This window comes from Loxodonta africana, chromosome 14 (assembly GCF_030014295.1).
Source record: "Loxodonta africana isolate mLoxAfr1 chromosome 14, mLoxAfr1.hap2, whole genome shotgun sequence".
Taxonomy (NCBI): domain Eukaryota; kingdom Metazoa; phylum Chordata; class Mammalia; order Proboscidea; family Elephantidae; genus Loxodonta; species Loxodonta africana.
In genome coordinates, this window is record NC_087355.1 from 59,674,831 (window position 1) to 59,696,306 (window position 21,476).

Sequence of the window (21,476 nt, forward strand, 5' to 3'; positions counted from 1 at the left end):
ACTTAAGTATGATGAGAATCTCCCCACTCACAAAGCAAATAAAGGAAAAAATGATTCCTCCTCTCTGCCCTGCACTCAAAGCAGAGCCTTCTCCTACCTTGTACTTCTCAAACTTCTCTAAAAAGCAGTCCACACTCCTATTTTCTCACCATTCATCCCCTCCTGTATCCACTTCAATTTTGTTTTTAGTTTTACTGTTCTATAAAAATTAGTTTATTTTTCACTGAAAAATATATAATGAACAACTTCGGCTTCTAGCCAAGATGGAGTAAAAGGGGCCAGATTCATCCTCTTACCTGAAACAACCAAAAAACGTATATATATATATATATATATATATATATAATAAGCTAGACAAAATTACATGAAACAACAGTTCAAAACACTAGACACCAGACAACAAAGGATAGCAGTCCTCAAGAAATGAGAAAAAAACAAGGCGAACCCTACCACTGCCCCAACTTACTGCCTTGAGCGAGTTTCAGGTCACAGCACAGGGAGGAGGAAATGATAAGTAGAGACGTGAGCGATGTAAAAAAAGATTGAAATCAAACTTGCAGAGATGAAAACTACAATGTCTAAGATTAAAAAAACACTGGATGTGCTTAACAGTACATTAGACACTGCAAAGGAAGATTAATGAAACTAAAGGCATGAAAACAGAAACTATCCAACATAAAACAGGGGGAAAAAAAATGAAAAAATATATTAAAAGAACATTGGTGAGATGGACAACTTCCTGTGATCTAAAAATGAGTACTTGGAGTCCTCAAAGGATAGAGAGAAAATATATGTTAGAAAAAGTACTGGTGAAGAACTTTGCAAACTTAATGAAAACTATAAACTCACAGATCCAAGAAACTCAATAAACCTCAAGCACAAGATGAAAACCACACCAAGGCACAACATAATCAAACTGCATAAAACCAATATAAAAGAAAAAACTCTTAAAAGCAGCCAGAGGAAAAAGTTATGCTATGTACAAAGGAACAAAGATGAGAATGACATCAGATTTCTTGGAAACAATACAAGCAAAAAGAAAAGTTGTTGTGTGCCCTCAGTCAATTCCAATTCATAGCAACCTTATATGACAGAGTAGAACTGCCCCGCAGAGTTCTTTAGACTGTAATCTTTACAGAAGCAGATCACCAGGTCTCCTGTAAATCACTGGTGCTATCGAACTGTTGACCTTTGCATTAGCAGCCAAGTGCTTGACCATTGCACCACCTGGGCAGAGCAAGTGAATAACGTTATTTAAAGTAAAGTACAGGGTCAACAAAAGTGAGAAAAACCCTCCATGAAATGGACTGACAAAACAGCCACAACAATAGACTCAAACATACCAACAATCATGAAGATGGCACGGGACTGGCAAACATCTCATTCTTTTACACAAAAGGTGACCATGAGATGGAGCAGACTCAATGGCGACTAAAGACAACGTTTAAGGCAACAGAATAAACCTCAGTGCTCCAAGTTCTTTGCAACCGGAGATCATATATTCATCATCACAACCTAAGTTTCAAATAATAAGCGTTAAGTGCTTCACACACCAGAGGTGACCACTAACAGTTGGCTAAATTAAAGCAAACTCCTTGGGTTAGGGAAAAAGAAATCAAATTTTCAGGAAGAACTCCTCAATTATACCTCATTATCTTTAGAAATTGGAAGAAAGGCCTGGCGGCCTAAAGGTCACAGCGGCGAAAACCCTAGGGAGCATAGTTCTACTCTGGCATACATGGGGTCACCGTGAGCTGGAAACGACTTAATGGCAACTGGTATGGTATGAAATCTTTAGAAATGAGTTTTAAAAATAATTAACCTATTAATTTTTCATCCTCAAGTAATTGTTAATGAATACACCTTACATGAACTATCACAAAAGTCTCCAAACCTGTCTTGTCTCCATTCCCCTCATCTTTCAGACCCAAACCAGACATGAGAGTAAATCTGTTCATTTCCTTTTAATACTTAAAACTTTTAAATGGCACCCAATCACTTCCAGTTGTGCATCCCAAACACAAACTCTAAGACCAACACTGATGAAATGAGGGGCGCAAAGGAAAAGTTAGTGAATTTTTGTAAAGTTAATATATTCAATTTAGGGAACTGTTGTTTATTTTGAGATTTCACTTCCTCCTTTTTTGGTGTTGAAATATCCTTTTACGAAAGGATAAGTGAGTATATTAAAGTTTTAAGAAACATCTCCATTTAGCAAATTAAACCAGTTGGCAAATCTATGACAAAAGATACCAAACCTGTTGCCATCAAGTGGATTCTGACCCATGGTGGCCCCATATCCGATAGATGAGTTTTATTTTTTTATTGTAACAGTCAATGAAAAAGCCCGGGAAACACTGACTTAGAGGATAAAGTCCAAATGACAACCAGGCCCTCACTCATCTCTCACCTTCTTCAGATTTTTTGCTCCAGCAATACAGGACTCGAATAGGGTCCTGCACACAACTTGCTAATTCTTTCCCTTTCCCCCTTTGCTCATGCTTTACCATGAATGAAGTGACCTCTACGATAATAACACTCCTTCTTTTCCTTGACCTTATTCACTTAATTTATTGCATACCGATACACGGGGCTGCCATGAATCAAAAATGACTTGATGGCAACTGGTGATTTTTACTATGTGCCAGGCACCAGGGGCTTAGTGAGCAAAAGAAAAACATCACTGTCTTCATGGAGCTGACAGTTTAGCGAAGGAAAAATATCAAATAAATATAGAATTAAAAACTGTGTAAGTGCTGTCTTAGGGATAACCAAATGATGGAACCCAAAGGTGAAAGCAGGAAGACTATTCAGGAGGCTATCTTCAGGTAAAAAAAAACAGCCATGATTTGGACTAGAGTGAAGGCATGGAGAAGTCAGTCTAGAATTGACTGGACTTGTTGACAGATTAGATGGAGGCTAAAAAGAAGAAACGTCCCAAGATGACTACAGCTTGAGTAACCACACAGACTTGCACTAATAGTCCCAATTTTGATGCCTTTCTGGATCTATGCCACTTGGTATGACCTTCCCACACTGCCTCTAGGTTTCATTATGTAAATAACTTCCTTTGGTCAACGAGACAATAATAAACTTGTCTGATACAGCAACCTGAAAACTGGCCACTTAACTCCTGGAATCCTACTACCATCAGGAAAACAAGCCTGCGCTAGCTTATTGAAGAATGAGAGACCACATGGAAAAGAATCATGCAGACACCATCAGAGATAATCTTAAACAAGCCTATAGCCAGTCATCTCCCAATGATATGAGAAGGTCAGCTAAGATGTACCAAACTGCTTACCAGACTCACGACTGACCAACGATGCATGGATGTGCCCAGCCAAAACCAGAAGAACCATGTAGCTGACTGCTTATTGTTTTGAGCCACTGAGTTTTGGGGACTTTTTTTACTGCAGCATTGGCTCACTAAACATGGTGGTACCATTTAGTGAGATGGGGAGACTGGAAAAAATACAGATAGGGGAGAGAGAATGGAAGAGGGGATTGAAAAGAAAAATCAAGCCCATCTTATCTTAATCTGGTCAACCCCTGCTGTTGTTAATTGCCCTCAAGTTGATTCCGACTCATGGGGACCCGATGTTATCAATTAAAGCTCAACTTAGATATTAACTCCTCCAGGAAGCTTTCCCAGATTCTTCTGCTGGTTTAGCAAAGATTCTCAGGTGTTACCATTTTGTACATATCCCTACACTGCCTTTCTATACGTTTTAAAATTACTCACACACTTTTCTTCCAATAGCACTTTTATATATAGGCTGTGCCTTACTCATTTTGATATCAATATGGAACCACAAAACAAGGCTTTGATAAATGTTTCTGAGTTTAATAAATTAATTAATAATCAAACACTCATTTAATACTCTACCCTAATGTCTACTAATAAGCTCTAGATCAGTATTTCCCAAGCTGTGATCCACCGACCACATGCATCAGAATCACCAGGGGACAGGAGTATTAAAAATGCAGTTCTACGGGCCATTATCATTAACCAAAGTGCCCTGTTTTCTACACCGTAAAGGTAAGGAAAAGGGTGAGAATATCCTGGCAAACAAGATATTCAGACAAACAAAACAAGTCGTAGAAAGTGGGTACTAAATTAACTTTTCCTCAAATTTTTCTATACACGTTCTCTACGACGGAGTCCTTAGTCTGACAGGACCCACGTAAGTGAAAACGCTCTGAAATGGAATGGAGTTTCTAAGTCAGGGGTCTCCGTCAGAGGAAACAGGAGCTGGGGGTTCTCCAAGGAAGTGTGGTCCCTCAACACACACGTCTACAGAGGATGCTCCCGGAGGATGGCATGTCCTCAGCTTTCCCCGTAGCAAGGGCCGGACCAGGGACCGAGAAGCAACCGAAGCCCAGGCAGCGCCCGCGTGCTGGGCAGCGGAACCCGAGCGGCCGAGCAGAGGGCGACCCAGAGTCCCTCTCCTCAAGGGCCGCGGGAAGTCGGATCTCACGGAGTTCCGGGATGGACGTCCTTTTCCAGGGGCGGCCACCCTGGATCTACCCCCGGCCAGACAGGTCGTAAGAAAAGCCACGGTCGCATTAATCGCCCGGATCAGACTTCAGGAAAAGAAGAAAATGCAGAAAGGGTCGAGTAGATGGCAGCCGAAAGGGGAGAGGAACGGAATGCAAGGGGGTGCCGTCGCTTCCCACCTGCGTCGAGTTCCAGCTGGTAACAAGGCAACGGTTCGAGGGAGAGCTTGTAACCCTCGAAGCGGGGATCCAACAAAGGTCTCTTCACCCGCAGAGAGCAATTAGCCGCCACTTCCATCCCCTGCCAAGTACCCAGCGTAAAAATTAATAAAGATCTTGTCGAAAGCTCCGCGCTTCACTCGTCTCACCGAGGCTGCTATACAGCGTGGCTCCCACCCCAGAAAACACTGCGGTGCAGAGTGACTTCTGGGAAATGTAGTGCCCATGAGAAAGTTGACCCTGTTGCATGCTGGCCTATGTAGTTTTTAAGGGGCCTAACGCCTGCGCGACAAAAAGGTCTGGACTCGCTTAACCAGAGGGCTGAGCGACCAGGAGGCGGCCCGCGCTGGTTCAATTTTCATATTATAGGCAGGGAGGTTAGGCTCCTCCCCGGAAATGCGTGTTCTAGCTTTCTGTGTGCTTAGGTGCCCGAGCTACTGAGGGTCTAAGTCTGGGCAGCCGAAGAGTGTGGTAGGTAACGGTCGTCAGCGCAAGGGTCATTTCGTCGCTGGGAAGGGACGGCCCTCGCCCGCGGTGATGGTGGTGAGCTATGCCCGTGGTCCTCAGGGCCGGGACCCGGGCCCAGCCCAGGCTCCTTTCGATGTGCTGTCTTTCGTTAGCTTCCCCGACCCGCGCTTGCGGGCCTGTAGGGCTCTCCGATAGGGCGTGCTACCGGAGTTGGCCTGAAGCCAGTCCCCGCTTTGTTTTCTGGCTCCTCCCCTCCCGCCTCTCCCGCTGTCTCCGCCCTATTCTGTTTTTCCAAAGAATGTCTGAACTGGGAGGGATCAGAGGTATCCACTAGCGCCCTCGTTTTACCAGTGAGAAAACTGAGGCCTTTAAGAATTAAGTGACTTGTCCAAGGTCACTCTCCGTGTTTAAGGGGCTAGGGCGAAATAAGTACAGTATTCTAGCAGTGGCACTGACTAGACCTTAGTGTTTTGAAAACGTTAGCCTCCTACAACAGTAAACATTCCCTGGTTCTTTCTTAACTCCTCCGTTTCGCCGCCCTCCTGGAAAAAAAAAAAAAAATTCAGCTCTGAAAATTCCTTGCCAGTCTGAGTTTTCACATAGGTGAAGTGAGAGACAAAACAAAAGTAGTCTCAAGTTAGTGACAGATTAAGTGGGGAAATGTTAGCTTATTTTAGGTTTTTTTAATCCAAACTTTTCAACGTCTTGAATTTTTTCAAAATCTGATCTTCTCCTTTCTATATCATTTTGTTTTTGGTTGTCTGTTTTGCTTTGGTTTTGTATTAATTGAAAATTAAACATTTTCTAAGTTAGGAATTCGTTTGGGATTTGTTTTCCCCCTATCATCTCCAGCTAGTTTAGCAGTTAGTTAAATCTAAATCTGGATGCATCCTAGCAAAAAGGAAAGCTTTTAGAGCCTTACCTGGCAATTTCATTTTCCACTAACAGTGATCTTTTATTGATTTGCAAGTTGTATGGCACAAAAAAAGTTGTCTGGCTTTCCCAAAATTTCGAATGCAGTTAAGGTGCATAAATGATTAGCTGTCCCTTGTGATGTGCAGTTAAAGTGTTTTGGGGCTTCCAGGGTCAAAGTGCCTGAATTCAGATCCTGCCTTCACCACTTTCTAACTCTGCGCCTCAGTTTCCTCATCTGTAAAATACGAATTGTTAGTAATACTTACCTAACAGTCATTCTGGGAGTTAAATGAGATTAAAAAACTCAAAGTGCTTAGCCCAGTATCAGGCGTGTAAGTTCTTAATAGATGTTATTATTATTATCCAAAGACTCATTAACAGAGGGTACATGGGGAGAAAATTGTAACGGGGGTTCATCAGTATGACTTCCTGGGATGCAGTAAATAATATTAAGAGTAATGATATTGACACGTATTGTTGAAATGTAGCCCCCTTCAGTTGGTAGACAGAATGTTGAATTTGTTAGGATGCTTGCCTAGTGGATTTAGAACAAAATCCTGTGTAAGTGTTCTATATCTGAAAATAAATGTTGATGTCCAGGTTAGCAAGATGAACAAAGATGCGCAGATGAGAGCAGCAATTAACCAAAAGTTGATAGAAACTGGAGAACGAGAACGGTAAGTAATAGACTGTGTTAATAAATTATATTTTACCATCTTTAAATTATAGTAATCTAGGACTCTAAATATCAAGCAAAGAAACTAATGTCAGCAGAAATAATAACAGATAATTGAGATTACCGAACTCTTCCATTCCTCACATCTATAAAAGAGAATTTAGGTCTGTTCAGTATTGTAGGATTTGAAAGAGAGAGAATTGTGTAGAAAGAGATTACTCTCCCTCAAAAAATGTATAATCTAATGGAGATGAAAAGTACATATTCAAATAACATTCTGAAGAGAGAATATTACCTAGGTTTAATGGAGACATGACAGATTCAGTTTCGATAACCGCATACTCTTAGCCTCTGAGCAGCCAGCATGCACTAATCGTACTCTCTGAAGCACTTTTGTTTTTTCCCTTCATCTTTTGTTTCCTCCAGTTCATCTTTCATATCTTAATTCAGATATCACCTCTTCTAGGAATCTATTCATTATTCGATCTGTCATAGCTTTTAATCACATTATATTGTAATCACCTATTTTGCTAGTTTGCATTCTCCAGTAGAACATATTCCTGAGATTAGAAACACCATTGTATATCCAGCATCTAATGCTATGCCTGGCACATATTTGGCCAAGTAGATATTTGAAGAATAAGGAAGTTGGGAAGTACAAAGGAGAGACTAGGGAATCAAGAAAGGGACAGGAGGGATCCTTCAACTCTATCTGGTAGTTAGGATGATGAGGCATGGTGTCATAGTATAGTAAAAGAGACAATTCAGCTGGGGCAGGAGGATTAACAGTTCTCTGGGCCAATAAAGAGGAGAAGACATTCTAGGCAGGTGGAACAGAATCTGCACAGCCACAGAGGTTAGGTAACAACAGGGTAATATTCTGGGAAACTGGCTAGAACAGTGGACAGGGTCAGATTTTAGAGAGGTTTTTTGGTACCATGTAAAGGAGTATGAATTTTGTATGAGTCCATATTCTTTAACTCAAAGTGACAGAAACAACTTAAATTCTGACAGAAACTGGCTTAACCAACAGAAATGTTTAAGCTAATGTAACTGAAAAAAAAAAAAAAAAAAATGTAACTGAAAAGTTCAGGGCCTGAAAATACTGAAGATGCCACCGGATTCAGGCACACAAAAATTGTGGCCAAGAATGTGTTTCTTTTTCTCTCTCAGCTCTGCTTTTCTCTGTGTTGACTTTATTCTCAATCAGACTCTACCCACAAAGCGGCAGAGATGGCCAACGGCAGTTCAAAATTTATGTACTCCCGTCTCAGAGTAACGTCTTCCCAGTAGCTTCAGCAAAGGACTAGCCTGACTGCCATTCCACTTAGGTAATAGGTCAGCTATGGTTAGCCCTGCCTGGGTCACATTTCCATCCTTAGAACCCTACCCAGATTACACTAGAATGGTGGAGTTCCCTTCCCCTCAAAGAAGGAGCAGGAAAGTGGGTGATGGGATTTTCAAAAACGTATGTTGCTGACACAGAGGGGAACATAAGAATAAAGGATAACTACCATAACTTTTTTTTATAACTTAGACGATCCTGCAGCAATAGTAATAACAAACGATAATTTATGAATGGACAAATGGGTAGATAGATATGCTAAGAGGTGTGGAATGTAAGGGAGCACACCCAGCAGCAAATATAGGTTTGATGGTAGATATTTTTATGTACATGATTGTAGGTGTGGCTCATACAGAACACGCAGGGGTGAAATCGGAAACCTCTTAGACATGACCAAACGCCTCTCAGAATGAAGTTCTAGGCTAGAAGACAAAGGACTGTAGATTCAGGGGAGTCTATGTCAGTTGACAGAACACAGTACATAAAATCAGTGTTTTGCATCCTACTTTCGTGAGGAGCATCTGGAGTCTTAAAAGCTTGCGAGCAGCCATCTAAGATACAACTATGGGTCTCTTCCCATCTGGAGTGAGGGGGAGTGAAGGAGACCAAAGACCCAAGGGAGCAATTAGCCCAAAGGACCAATGGACCACATGAACCACAGGCTACATGACCCCAAGACCAGAGAACTAGATGGTGCCTGGCTACCACTACCAACTGCTCTGCTGAGATCACAACAGGGGGTCCTGGACAGGGCAGGAGAAAATTTTAAAACAAAAAACCAAACTCAAAAAAATGCCAGGCTTGCTGGTCTGACAGAGACTGGAGGAACCCCCAAGAGTATGGCCCTAAGACACCCTTCTGACCTGGAAATGAAGCCTTTCTCAGAGACCATCCCCCAGCCAAACAGTAGACAGGCACTTAAGGTAAACAATAACACCAGACAGGCAAATACTCCTTAGAACAATCAGTTATAAGAAGAGAAGGTAGGAAGGGGTAGATAATGAGGGCAAAAGAAAATGGGGAAACCAGGGGGGAAATGGGGAGAGTGCTGATACATTGTGGGAAATGAAACCAAGGTCATGAAATACCTCGTGTACAAACTATCATACGGGAAACTAATTTGCTCTGTAAACTTTCACCTAAAAAAAAAAAAAGCCCAATCAAAAAAAAAAAAAAAATGCTGCAGACTTTATCTTTCAGTGGTGGGAGTCTTTAAAAGATTTTAAGAAAAGGGATGTCTAGGTCATATTTACACCTTAGAAATCTAATTCTGGCAGTATGGAGAACAGACTTGAAGGGGCCAAGATAGGTGGCCGAGAAATAAGAAGATTATCAGGTTAAAGATGAGCAAAAGTAGAATGGAGACCTAAAAAGAAGAAAAAAAAGTAGGAGCAGCAGCCCTCCATATGAGGAAGAAAACATCTAGAACAATTGTCTCGGGTATTGATAATACTGCCGATAGTGATGAGTATAGGAGATCATTTGTTTCCCAGTTTTTGTTTGTTTTTTTCATTCATGCAGCTCATAGTTACTGAGCTACCATATGGCTTGTCTTATCGAAGTGCTAGATATATTTAAAAAAAAAAAAAAAAAAAGATATATAGTAGTGAACAAAATGAAGTCTGTGCTTTAATAGAGCTTACATTCGAATGGGAGGAAACAATAAATGTGTAATATGTCAGGTAATGTTAAGTGCTAGAGTAAAAATTAAGCAGAGAATGATGGAGTGTTATTTTGGATAGGAAGGCTTCAGTGATGAGAAATGAGGGGATGTGAGGGAGTAGTAGGACCCCTGCAAGAGTCAAAATCGTGCCTGAGGCAGGAGCTTACCTGGCATTTTTGAGGAACAGATGAAAGCTAATGAGACTGGGTTAAAAGGGAAGAGGAGGCAAAGTTACAGGCATAGCTGATGCAGGAGCAGATCATGTAGGGTCTTTGAGGCTGTAGTAAAAACTTGGAATTTTATTCTGTGTAGATCGGAAATCACTAGAGGTTTTCAGGCAATGGAGAGAGCATTGAGTGTACAGGGGAGGAAATAAGGTGACAAACTGGGAGGCTGTGGGAACAGTCCAGGCAAGAGAAGATGGTGGCATGAACTAAGGTAGTAATGGCATATGTGGCGGGAAACATTTGGATTCTAACCCATTGTCAACGAGTCGATTCCAACTCATAGCGACCCTATAGGACAGGGTAGAACTGCCTTATACGGTTTCCGAGGAGCACCTGGTGGATTCGAACTGCTGACCTTTTGGTTAGCAGCCGTAGCTCTTAACCAGTATGCCACCAGAGTTTCCATTTGGATTCTAGGTATATATTTTAAAACTGGAGTCAGTAGGATTTACTGTTGGATTGGATATGTGATATTAACACAAGAGGGAAGGATGCTGTCAAGGTTTCTAGCCCCAGGAACCAGAAGACAGGAGTTTCCATTCTGAGATTGAAAAAGAATCAAGAGTTGGGTTTTGATCCTAAGATGGGAAGACCAATTTAAATAACGGAGATGGAAATAACACATAGTGTATGTCTAAGAATATCAGAAGAGAAGCAGCTTTGCAGGGAAAGAGAATTAGTTCGGTTTGGGACGTGGTGTGTGTAAGCAAAGAAACTGGGTAGCTTAAGATTGAGAATTGGGGCTTTATAAGGGTGGATAAGGCAAAAGGATAAAGTACTGACAAGAAAATATTTGATTGCATTCATGATGCCATCAGGTGTAATAAACCACTATTTGCCACTCAGAAAAAGAGAAGACAGTCCAGTTAAATTATTATAGGCATGCCAACTAGTGAATTGTTAAAATGTGGGAAAAAACAGTCTTAGAACCAATGAAATACCACAGTGTATAATTTAGAAGGACTTGATGGCCTGGAATAAAGCCAGGGGCATGCCTGTGAGGTTAGAGAGAGATACAGTGAGAAAGTAATAGAACTAAGAGGGTAAGAATTTGTGGTCAAAGAATATGTTTTGGACTTTGAATATTTCAGAGGTCCAACTCTTCCAGCCTCAACTAATACCCTATAAAAGTTGTAGAAGACCCACGATTATATATTTCTGTTGGTGAAGGGAAGTAGACAAGTGGGTCAGAAGATCAAAAAGTAGAGCTTCTTGAGAATTACTGTAGCCCGTCCAATTCATTTAGTTTTACTGATGATGAAAATGAGGCCCAGAACATAGGTCAAAACACTGTTTTGTGATAGAATCAAGTTAAAGTTTTGTGACTGGAAGGCACAGGATTTTTAGTTAAACAGTTGAAACTTCTGCTCCATACATCTCTAAGATGTACATTATTGTAGTCTAATTTGAAAACTTCTTTTTCAACAGCCTCAAAGAATTGCTGAGAGCAAAATTAATTGAATGTGGCTGGAAGGATCAATTGAAAGCACACTGTAAAGGTAATCACTTTAATTGAGAAGCTAAAAAACTAGTTCCATTGCTCTAAACTGGGTTGGTTTGGGGTTCACTCAAAATAATAATAATAATAGTTTTTTATCTCCTATCCAGTGCGCAAGCATAAATTTAAACAAGTAGGAAATTGAATTTTGTAGTAATGGTTTTCTTTCTTCTGTGATATATTTATCTAATTCCTAATTATTAGTTAATTATTTCCTTTGTATGTTTCTTAAAATAAATGAGGCAAGAGTGCTTGCATATGATTTTCTGTCTCAATATATGGAATCCCATATTTTTCAGTGTGCCTACTCACAGTGAAACATTGGTATTTTTAATATGTTTTAACGTAATAACAAATCGAGCACTTTACGGTTGGCAGATTTTATCTCTCTTGTCTTTAAAAGTGTTGCTTTGAAAATTTCATTAAAAACTCTGAGAATTACATTAATTTTTTAAAATGTAGAATGATAGAATGAGCCTCCTTACTTTCTGGCTCAGCTCTTGCTTGGCATGATAGAATTCTGGATATTTTTCATGGATTTTCATTGTATTGTAATGGTGTTTGCAAATAAAAATGATGATAAAGACGGCTTCTGACATTGACCTTGAGGAGTTAATGTGGTAAATGAGTAAAAGCACAGACTTTGGAGTCATGCCAACCTTAACTGGTAAAGAACTAGAGCTAATTTCAACTGGCGTTTGGATAAGTTATTTGATCTTTAAGCTTGTCACCTCATTTTCCCTGTGAAGTGGGAAAAATACATAGTCCATTAGGTTATTGTGAAGGTTAAATTATGTAAAAGACCCTGCACATAATAGATGTCCAGTAAATGTTAATTTCCTTCTCTCTTCTAGTCTTTTGGCCTAGCCTAGAGAAAAGAACAAAGGAATTGTTCCACATTTTAATTTTTGCCTATGAAATTATGTTAGACTCAAATAATAGCTTTTTGTCCCTTAATACAGTTGAGACCTAGTAAGATTATAGTGAAATAAGATCTGCCCTATTATAGCATTTCCAAATGTTAAATTTGAACATTACAGTTCAAATTCATTCTAAGCATTACAATTATTTGTTAAGTTACACATTATTTAGCTGAGAAATTAATGGGCTTTTATTTGTTTGATCTGGAGAATATGAAATGTGTTTATAAGATTGAATGAAATAATCTTCATTAGAAAGTAACAAAAGCATCCTCTTTTTTTTTGAGGACCAGTCTATACTCTAAAAACATGATCTTAACCCTTCCTCTATGAAAATCTTTCTTACAGATAATGATTTTAAATGATATGATTTGTTTTTTGCTTTTGCATAAGAGGTAATTAAAGAAAAAGGACTAGAGCACGTTACTGTTGATGACTTGGTGGCTGAAATCACTCCAAAAGGCAGAGGTACGGAATGTAAATTGCGTTAAAGGAAACATGGGCTAAAGATGTGATTTTTTTTTTTTTTTTTCCTTGTTCAGATTTTCTTTAAGTAAAAGCCCCTTTCCAGAATTATTTGGGTACTTGTATTTCCTCATATAGGAAGAAAATTTTTTTTTTTTTAGGAAGAGTTGTAATTGCCAGCCTGCTTCTGTAGCATGGTCTTGAGTAACAAATGAAATAATAGGTATATTTTTGTTCCGTAAAACACTATGCAAATACAAGTTGATATTGTTGTTAAGATGGAAAATTTTTTAAATACACAATTTTGTAGAGGCAGATATTATCTGAAGCTAGGATTAACTTTATCAGATACAGCCTGACTCCAAACCATTTGAATATTTAATAGTTCAAAGTTTTACTCCAATTCCAGAGCGTTTCCTCTGCTATCTCTTTCCTTATTCGGAATAAAACAAACCCTCTTCTTGAATGTCTAATGAAGAATTTGATAGCCATTATTTCCATTTGTTTTGGTAAGTTCTTTCATGTAGTTGTAAGTAGAAGCAAGTAAATTAAATTGTTTTCTTGCACAGAAATGATAAACCAACCCACTGCTGTCAAGTCGATCCCAACTCATAGCCATCCTGTAGGACAATAGAACTGCCCCATAGGATTTCCAAGGCTGTGATCTTTATGGAAGCAGAATGCCACATCTTTCTCCCTCAGAGCAGCTGGTGGTTTCGAACTGCCCACCTTTAGGTTGATAGCCAAGTGCTTGACAACTACACCACCAGGGCTCCTTCAGAAATGGTACAATGAGTTTTCAGTTTCAAGTAAATTTGAAAATTATTACTGTAGAACACTTGTGATCCTTGAACTGCTACCAGCTGGGAAGAAGCTACAGAATCCCATGGTCTTTTCAACCATCTGGTTAGGCCTGTTGGCAATGGAGGTTATTATAGCTGGAAAACAAGACTTCAGGTATGTCTAAGGAGAATAAACAAAACTTTGTATTTCTTGTTCCCCTTAAGAATTTACGTTTAAAAATAATTACCTCTAATTTCTTTTTGTAGTTTTCTTTTGTAAATTATACTTAACCAGGTAACAATATTCGGGAACTGGTTATTCAAGTTAGGAATTTTTCTTTGCTTCTCCTTCAACACTTATATCTTAGATATTTCAGTCTCATAACTACCCTGCTAGAGAATGGGCTGTCTTAGTTATCTAGTGCTCTTACAACAGAAATACCGCAAGTGGTTGACTTTAACGAACAAATTTACTTTCTCACAGTTAGGTAGCTAGAAGTCTGAATTCAAGGTACTGGCGCTAGGAGAAGGCTTTCCGTTTCTGTAGAGACTGTGGGAGGGTCTTGGTCTTTTTTCAGCGGCTTTTCCTTGGCTGTGATTTTAGTTTTTGCATAAGAGGTACTCAGTGATCTTTATGTGGTGTAGTATCTGTCTCCCCCTATTTCTGCTTGCTTCTTTGCCTGCTTAATCTGCTCTTTTCTATCTCAAAAGGAGATTAACTTAAACCACTCACTGCACTAATACTGCCTTATTAACCTGGAAAAGAAAACCCATTCCTTATAAGAGTTGGGATTCACAACACATATTTTTAGGGGATTAAGTTCAATCCATAACATGGGTAAATGAAAAAGAAGTAAAAATAAATATGTTTCTTTGTGTTTTTAGTCTTTTAATTGTCAAGAGTAGCCATATTTTTTTTTATTAATTTCAGTAGAGTAAAACTTTTTTTTTTTTTAACGGACAATTGTATGAATTTTAGCACCTGTATAGATTCAGGACCCCTGGTCGTGCAGTGGTTAAGAGCTGGGCTGCTAACCAAAAGCTGCTCTTTGGAAACCCTATGGGGGAGTTCTATCCTGTCCTATAAGGTCTCTCAACTAAATGGCAACAGGTATAGATTCATGAAGTTACCACTACAATCAAGGTACAGGAGAGTTCTATCACTCCAGAAAAAAACAAAAAACTCCCTCTAAGATATCTGTTTATAGTAATACCCTGCTGCCAACTCCAAGGCAACTGATCTGTTCTCCATCACCATAGTTTTGATTAAAAGTATTTTTAATGTGTGAATTGATGACATTTCCAGAGGGTTTAAATTGGGTATGAAGTCTTAATTTCTAGACAGGCTTTAACTAAACATTTATAAAGGAGGGTATCCATATTGTTTAATTTGTGTACTTAACATGTAATTCTTTATAAAAGTGTTGAAATACATCTGAAATGCTCCATTTCCCCCATGAATATATAAGCAAATGCATTAGAATTTTAGTTAATCCCCCATTGTTTTATTTTTTAGTAGCCAGAAAAAGAGAAACAATAGTATAGATCTTTTAATTGACATTCATTGTTAATTAAAATTTCAAAATGCAGGGGTTTTGGGGTTTTTGTTGTTTTTACATTTTTAGTTTACTGTTCTGAATAGGGATCCCTCGTGGCACAGTGGTTAAGAGCTCAGCTGCTAACCAAAAAGTCAGCATTTCCAACCCACCAGCCGCTCCTTGGAAACCCTATGGGGTAGTTCTCTATCCTGTAGGGTCACTGTGAGTCGGAATCAACTCGATGGCAACGGGTATATTCCGAATAGAGAATATAATCGCATGGTTGGTTCAAAATTCGAAAAGTAAAAATAAAGCAAATATAACTACTGTTACAGTTGGCTGTGCATCTTTGCCAGTCACAGAGTATGTGTATTTGTTATTTCAATAAAATATTGCCAAATTACCTTCCAAAAAATATTGTGCCAACTTAACACTCCCACAGGCTAGTATGTGAGTGCCTGTTTTCCCTGAGTCTTGATGACAGTATATTATCAAACCCCTCAGATTTTAGCTAATGTGATTGGTAAAATATGCTATCTTGGTGTGGTTTCAATTTTCATTTCTCATTTGAGGTTGACTGTCTCATATGTTCAAGAACATTTTTTTTTTTTAATCTTTGAATTGTCTTCATATCTGTTGCTCGGTTTTCTATTGGCCTGCTGGTCTTTTTCTATCAATTTCAAGAAACTGTATTGTATAGTAGAGAGATGACTCTTTTTTATAAGAGCTTTTCCCCAGTTTTTGTCTTTTGACTTTTGTATCGTGATTTAGACCAAGGTTAAGTTGTTGAGTTTGAGTCAAATTTAAAGCAATTTGTTCCAACCCCTGTGTTTAAAAAGGCCTTCTTCACTCTTAGTTTAATGAATTTTTCCATGCCTTTCTTCTCACCAAAGTGCAGTATCTTTAGGTATTGGATAAGTCATTATAATAATGTATTACATATATACAATTTTTTCCAGATATGTTTACCTATTTTTTATTGAAGCATGAGAGTTATTTATGAAATTTTTTCATTGGTAATCCTGAATAAAATTTCAAATCTCAAATTGACATCTATTCTTTGGAATCTTCTTACTCGTCTATTTTTATTTTTTATATTTCAGCCCTGGTACCTGACAGTGTAAAGAAGGAGCTCCTACAAAGAATAAGAACATTCCTTGCTCAGCATGCCAGCCTTTAAGATTGAATTAGATCATGTTGTTCTGTGGTTTTATTTCTGAAAGTGAAACTTGCCATAAATTAGAAATCAGTTTCCCAAAATAAAATCCTTTTTTGTATGATGGTATACAGTTTTCAGTAATGATGTATACATTGTATTGATTTTTTTCCCTAAATGTATTATTTTAATAAATATCTCATGAATGAGTTTGAAGTTGCCTGGATTTTGGAATAAACAGGACTTTGTCTTTATTACTAATTCACCAGATTTCTTGACAGAAGAAGTCAACAGTAGAGTTTAAGTATATATTTAGTATGTGTAAGTCTGTGTTAAAAACTTAGGAGAACACAAACAAATAAGCAGCCTTTTCTAATTGTCTGGATATGGTTTATTTCTCCTTTGAATTCCCATAATTTTATAACATAATGCCACATCTTGTACTACAGTCATTTGTCTTATTTCTTATTTTGTTATAAACTCTGAGGGTTAGGACTGGGTCCTCCTCATCTTTATGTGCCTTCCATTTGTGCCTCAAAGAATTTACCATCTAATAGAAGACTGAACATTTGCACATCGGCTCCACACCAGGCTCCTCCCATGTATTCTACTCTGAAATGAACTTTGAAAGCACAATCTTTCCATTCCATCCCCATGGGCATCCTATGGTCAAGAAAGAAGTTAGTGGAAAATAATCTCCATTATTCTCGCATTAGCATTACTCTAACATCAAGATTGTCAAATCTGATGGACTCCTATCCTTATGTGACCTCTGCTGGAAAAAGAATGTGACCATCCTGACACTTGGAACTTCTCACTCTTCGCATTATTTCTTCTGCCACTACAAGTTCCTTCTGTGTCTTATGGAGCACCTTTTCCATATGGGACTTAAATAATGGTGTTTCTAGGGCTCCCACCTGGGCCTTCAACAGACTTAACTGGATACACTTTTCCTGGATAAATCCCGGGAGACTTGGGTCACACCATGGCTTCAAATACCAGCAGGTTGACAAAAGCTAAACTACGTCTCCAAACCAAACTTCAACCCAACCTCCAAACCCATATACCCAACTGTTATGGATCTGCTTCCTTGGATGTCCCACGAGCACTTCAAACTGAATATACCTAAAATAGTGATTTTTCTCCCCAACATCTGCCCCTGCTGTATTCCTTATCGGTGAATGATACCTCCTAGACATGCATACAGATTACCGGAGAAGCTTGTTAAAATGCTGATTCTGAAGGTAAGTTCTGTGGCACAGGATTCTGCATTTCTGACAAGCTTCTAGTTGATTACTGCTGGTTGAGAATCACTTTGAATGTAGAAAGGCTATAAATTGTCCACTACCTTCCTTAATTGCCTTAGTTCCAGCCTGGATGATTGCATTATGCTCCTAATATTTCCTTACTCTAATCCCATACCTCTTCCATACTATTGCCTAAGTGACCTCACTAAAATTCAAATCAGGTCATTGTGTTCCCTACTTGAAGTTTCTCAATGACTCTTCTTAGTTCAAAGGATAAAACTCAAACTGAACAACTAGGCCCCTCTTGATCTGACTTTATTTTTTCAGTTAGTTTAAAGGGCCCAAAAGTATCAGATTGTTCCCTAAATACCTTTGAAAATCCAACTTAGAAAACCCTTTATGCCCATTTGTCTAATGCCTGTTTAACTCTTCAAAACTCAGCTAGAGTTACTAAAACATCGTGACACTCCTCTGTCTGGTTTAGAGTCCCCTCTTTGGGTTTTCATTAAGAAGCACCTGTGCCTAATTTGACTAGCACAGTGGTTCTTAAACTTTCCTGCATCTCCTGGAGAGGACAGGAAATGACTTTTTAGACTTTATATTCCCAGTACTCCATCTAGTCTCTCAGTATTCGCTGAGAAATACTTTGTGGATAAATGGGTAAGGGAATGCATGGATAAACCAGTGAATAAGCTATGGGAGCACAAAAGTAACAGTAGTTTGATGTAGTTGAGTGAAGGCCTTAACATTAATTTTTTGGTCACTGTTTTATCTTTCTGCTGAATTTAAATTTTTTAAGTAGTGTTTGTGCCATGGGCTTAATTGAAGTTTTGAACCTGAAGTAGACACAATCACAAAACCTACCAAAAGACTGTGTTTCACTTCATCTAATATTAAGCAATGACCTAATTCTGCTCATTATCAAAAAGGAAACAATTTTACATGATAGTGTTAGAAATTGGTAGTTCTTATTTCATGGTACCATACATGGAAGCAAACCAACAAGTTGCTTGTGGAGATGATAGTTTAATACCTCAAAAGAAAAGAAAATGAAAAATTGAGTTATTGATGAACCTATTTTGAAATGCAACAAAAAATAGATGAATTGAAAATACTGCATAGCAATTTAAAGTAAAAATGATAGTGCTTGGAACTCACACCTCCCCCCATCACCTTTAAGTTTTTTTGACATCATGGAAATGTCTTGGAGTTTGCATATAGAACCATTAATATCTTTCAAATAAACCACCTTTATGAACATAATGACTCACAGCTTTGATTTATGTGAACTAGGGATACATATTTTAAAATATTTTGCACTTTTCATACTTAATGTTGGAAATTCAGTAAGAGATTACTGTTACAAGACTGCTAGGTGAGTAAAATACTAATTAGGATTAATGTAAGCTCTTGTATAGAATTAAAGAAGATCCAACTAAATCATTTATGTAATCACTTTGCTTTGGCATTACAAGTGTATCGTTTGGTTGAGCAGTGCCAAGCCAGGGCCTGGGTGATGATGAAGATTGGGAACTGGATATGGATCTTTTCATAACTTGATAAAAGGCTCCATCCACCTGAAGAGAATTGTGACAGCTGCCTAGTAGCTAATGTTAGAAATGATCCTGTGTGTGTGTGTCTGTGTGTTAACCCTTCTTGAAAGTGGTTATCTCGTATTACTTAGTGACTTCATCAAATCCCTCATATTTACCATTAGAAGCCACACAAAACTCATTGGATGAGTCTACCAAGAAAACCAACAGAGGCGAATGAGACAATCTATTACACTGAATTACCAGGTAAGATTTTCTTCTGCGTCAGTTTCCTCATTTGCATAATAGAGCAAATAATGCTGAGCTAGCAGGAATTAGAATAAGTAAAACTATAAACACTATTAACACGGTAATCTGCAAAAGCAATACAGATTGTATATAAATGGATTCCTGTCATTGCTTGAAAGAACAGTCACTGAGTATTTTCTAGATTATACATAAATTATCATGAATTACACTTATATGGAAAATGGCTGCTCCTTCAGGAGTTTCTAAGTAATATCAATTATCATAAGAATATCTACAAAAATAAAGATGATCAGGATTTGAGTAGAATTAATGTCACTATAACAGCATTTAGCAGGTAGGTTTGAGGTTATCGGTAGATATTTTTGCCCTCACTCTATGAACTCCATGACATTCATCTTTTGATCCTCAATGCCTAACACAGTAAGTACTTGATAAATTACTTTTAAACGAATGAATAAAAAGCAACAGAAAAATTTGGAATGTGCCTACTTATTCCAGACTTTATAATTATTTTTGGTATTCTGGTTACCCACCACCAGGGTGCGCTTGAAGCCTGTATTTTGGTCCTCTCTGGGGCCTTCTGTAACTGAATTGTGTAACATTTTGATATGCCCAATTCTAATTAAGGCTAACCATGCTTTTTAAAATGAAAGTGTTATTTATTTAAAACAATGTAAAAAAAATGTAACTTCATAATGCTTCTGGTATAAATTAAGAGGAAGCTACAGTAAGATGTAGATGCTGTTTTGCGGGGATCATTTTCTGAAGCCAGTTCAGTAATTCACCAATGAATTCATTTAAATATCATAGACAATTACTGAAATAGTTCTACTTAAACTACTTTATTATAAAAAAAAAGCACAGTAAATTCTTAATAAAGAGTGAAAGAAAAAAATAATTCTCAGTGTTCACCTGTCATTATGTTCCTTTCTCATCAAGAGCATTTTAAAAAGGAAATAATACTCATATTTTTGTTTTCCATATTGTTATGTCACTTTGTTTTAAAAAAAAAAAGTATAAAAAGAGCATTATGTAGTGCCAAACCCCTGTGGACATTCAATGAATGTTGGCTTATGATGACAATGATGAAGAAAGACTATGAATGAAGGCAGGTAGAATCCACACTCATGGTGCAATGCTGCTCATAAAATAGTTCTGAGTACAGGAGCTGGTGCCATTCTTACCATATCCAAGTGTTTGGGCCCTGTTCCTGGGATCAGTAGAATTAAAAAAAAAAAAAAAAAAAAATTTTTTTTTTTTAGAATTAAGTGATAATAAATGGCTTTTCAATTACTGTACACCTTCTTACACTAAAATTTTTTGCTGTGGGGATACTTTTGAGAATTTGTTCTTCTGGGCAACTACTTGTATCAAAGTCGGGCTTTGACAAGATTAGAGCCATTAAGTAAAAATCAAAAAATAAACCAGTTGCCATCAAGTTGATTCCAACTCATGGTGACCCCATGTGTGTCAGAGCAGAATTGTGCTCCATAGGGTTTTCAGTAGTTGATTTTTCAAAAGTAGATCACCAAGCCTTTCTTTCAATGCCCTTCTGGGTGGACTCGAACCACCAAGCTTTGTGGTAGCAATTGAGTGAGTTAACTGCCTCACCCAGTAATTCCTGGAATATTAAAAAAAAAAAAAAAATTCTGAGCACTCCTCTTGACAGGTTAAGTCAAGGTTTTGGTAAATGAGCACACCTGTATAATGAGCACTCCTATCAAGAACTAGATTATTGCCAAAGCATTATTCCAGAAGCCTCTGTCTTGTACTCAGCTTGTTGTTGTTGTTGTTAGGTGCCGTCGAGTCAGTTCTGACTCATAGCAACCCTGTGCACAACAGAACGAAACACTGCCCAGTCCTGCGCCATCTTTACAATCGTTACGCTTCAGCCCATTGTTGTAGCCACTGTTTGAATCCACCTTGTTGGGAGTCTTCCTCTTTTCCACTGACCCTGTACTCTGCCAAGCATGATGTCCTTCTCCAGGGACTGATCCCTCCTGACAACATGTCCAAAGTATGTAAGACACAGTCTCACCATCCTTGCCTCTAAGG

The 21,476-nt window shown here is 38.3% G+C and overlaps 2 protein-coding genes across 5 annotated transcripts in view; one reads left to right on the top strand and one right to left on the bottom strand.

Moving 5' to 3' along the window:
* Positions 1-5,042, bottom strand: part of NUDCD1 (NudC domain containing 1) — an 87,751-nt gene extending 82,709 nt beyond the window's left edge. Inside the window, exon 1 of one of the 2 annotated variants that reach the window (XM_023545947.2) lies at positions 4,681-5,042. In XM_023545947.2, the coding sequence (XP_023401715.1) occupies positions 4,681-4,798 (118 nt within the window). In that variant the 5' untranslated portion in view covers positions 4,799-5,042. The remainder of the gene's footprint in view (positions 1-4,680) is intronic. The other variant, XM_003408438.4, reaches the window with a different exon arrangement.
* Positions 5,043-5,086: 44 nt separating this feature from the next.
* On the top strand, positions 5,087-16,610 carry ENY2 (ENY2 transcription and export complex 2 subunit). Of its 3 annotated transcripts, none has more exons than XM_010588455.3 (5): positions 5,087-5,190; positions 6,703-6,779; positions 11,442-11,512; positions 12,825-12,899; positions 16,320-16,610. In XM_010588455.3, the coding sequence occupies exons 2-5, from the start codon at positions 6,712-6,714 to the stop codon at positions 16,394-16,396; spliced, it is 291 nt and encodes a 96-aa protein (XP_010586757.1). In that variant the 5' UTR covers positions 5,087-5,190; positions 6,703-6,711; the 3' UTR covers positions 16,397-16,610. The 3 variants fall into 3 exon arrangements, with proteins under 3 accessions (XP_010586757.1, XP_064124075.1, XP_010586756.1); XM_064268005.1 differs by lacking the exon at positions 16,320-16,610 and adding an exon at positions 13,466-13,720 and having other exon boundaries at positions 5,110-5,262; XM_010588454.3 differs by having other exon boundaries at positions 5,115-5,262.
* Positions 16,611-21,476: the final 4,866 nt, after the last annotated feature.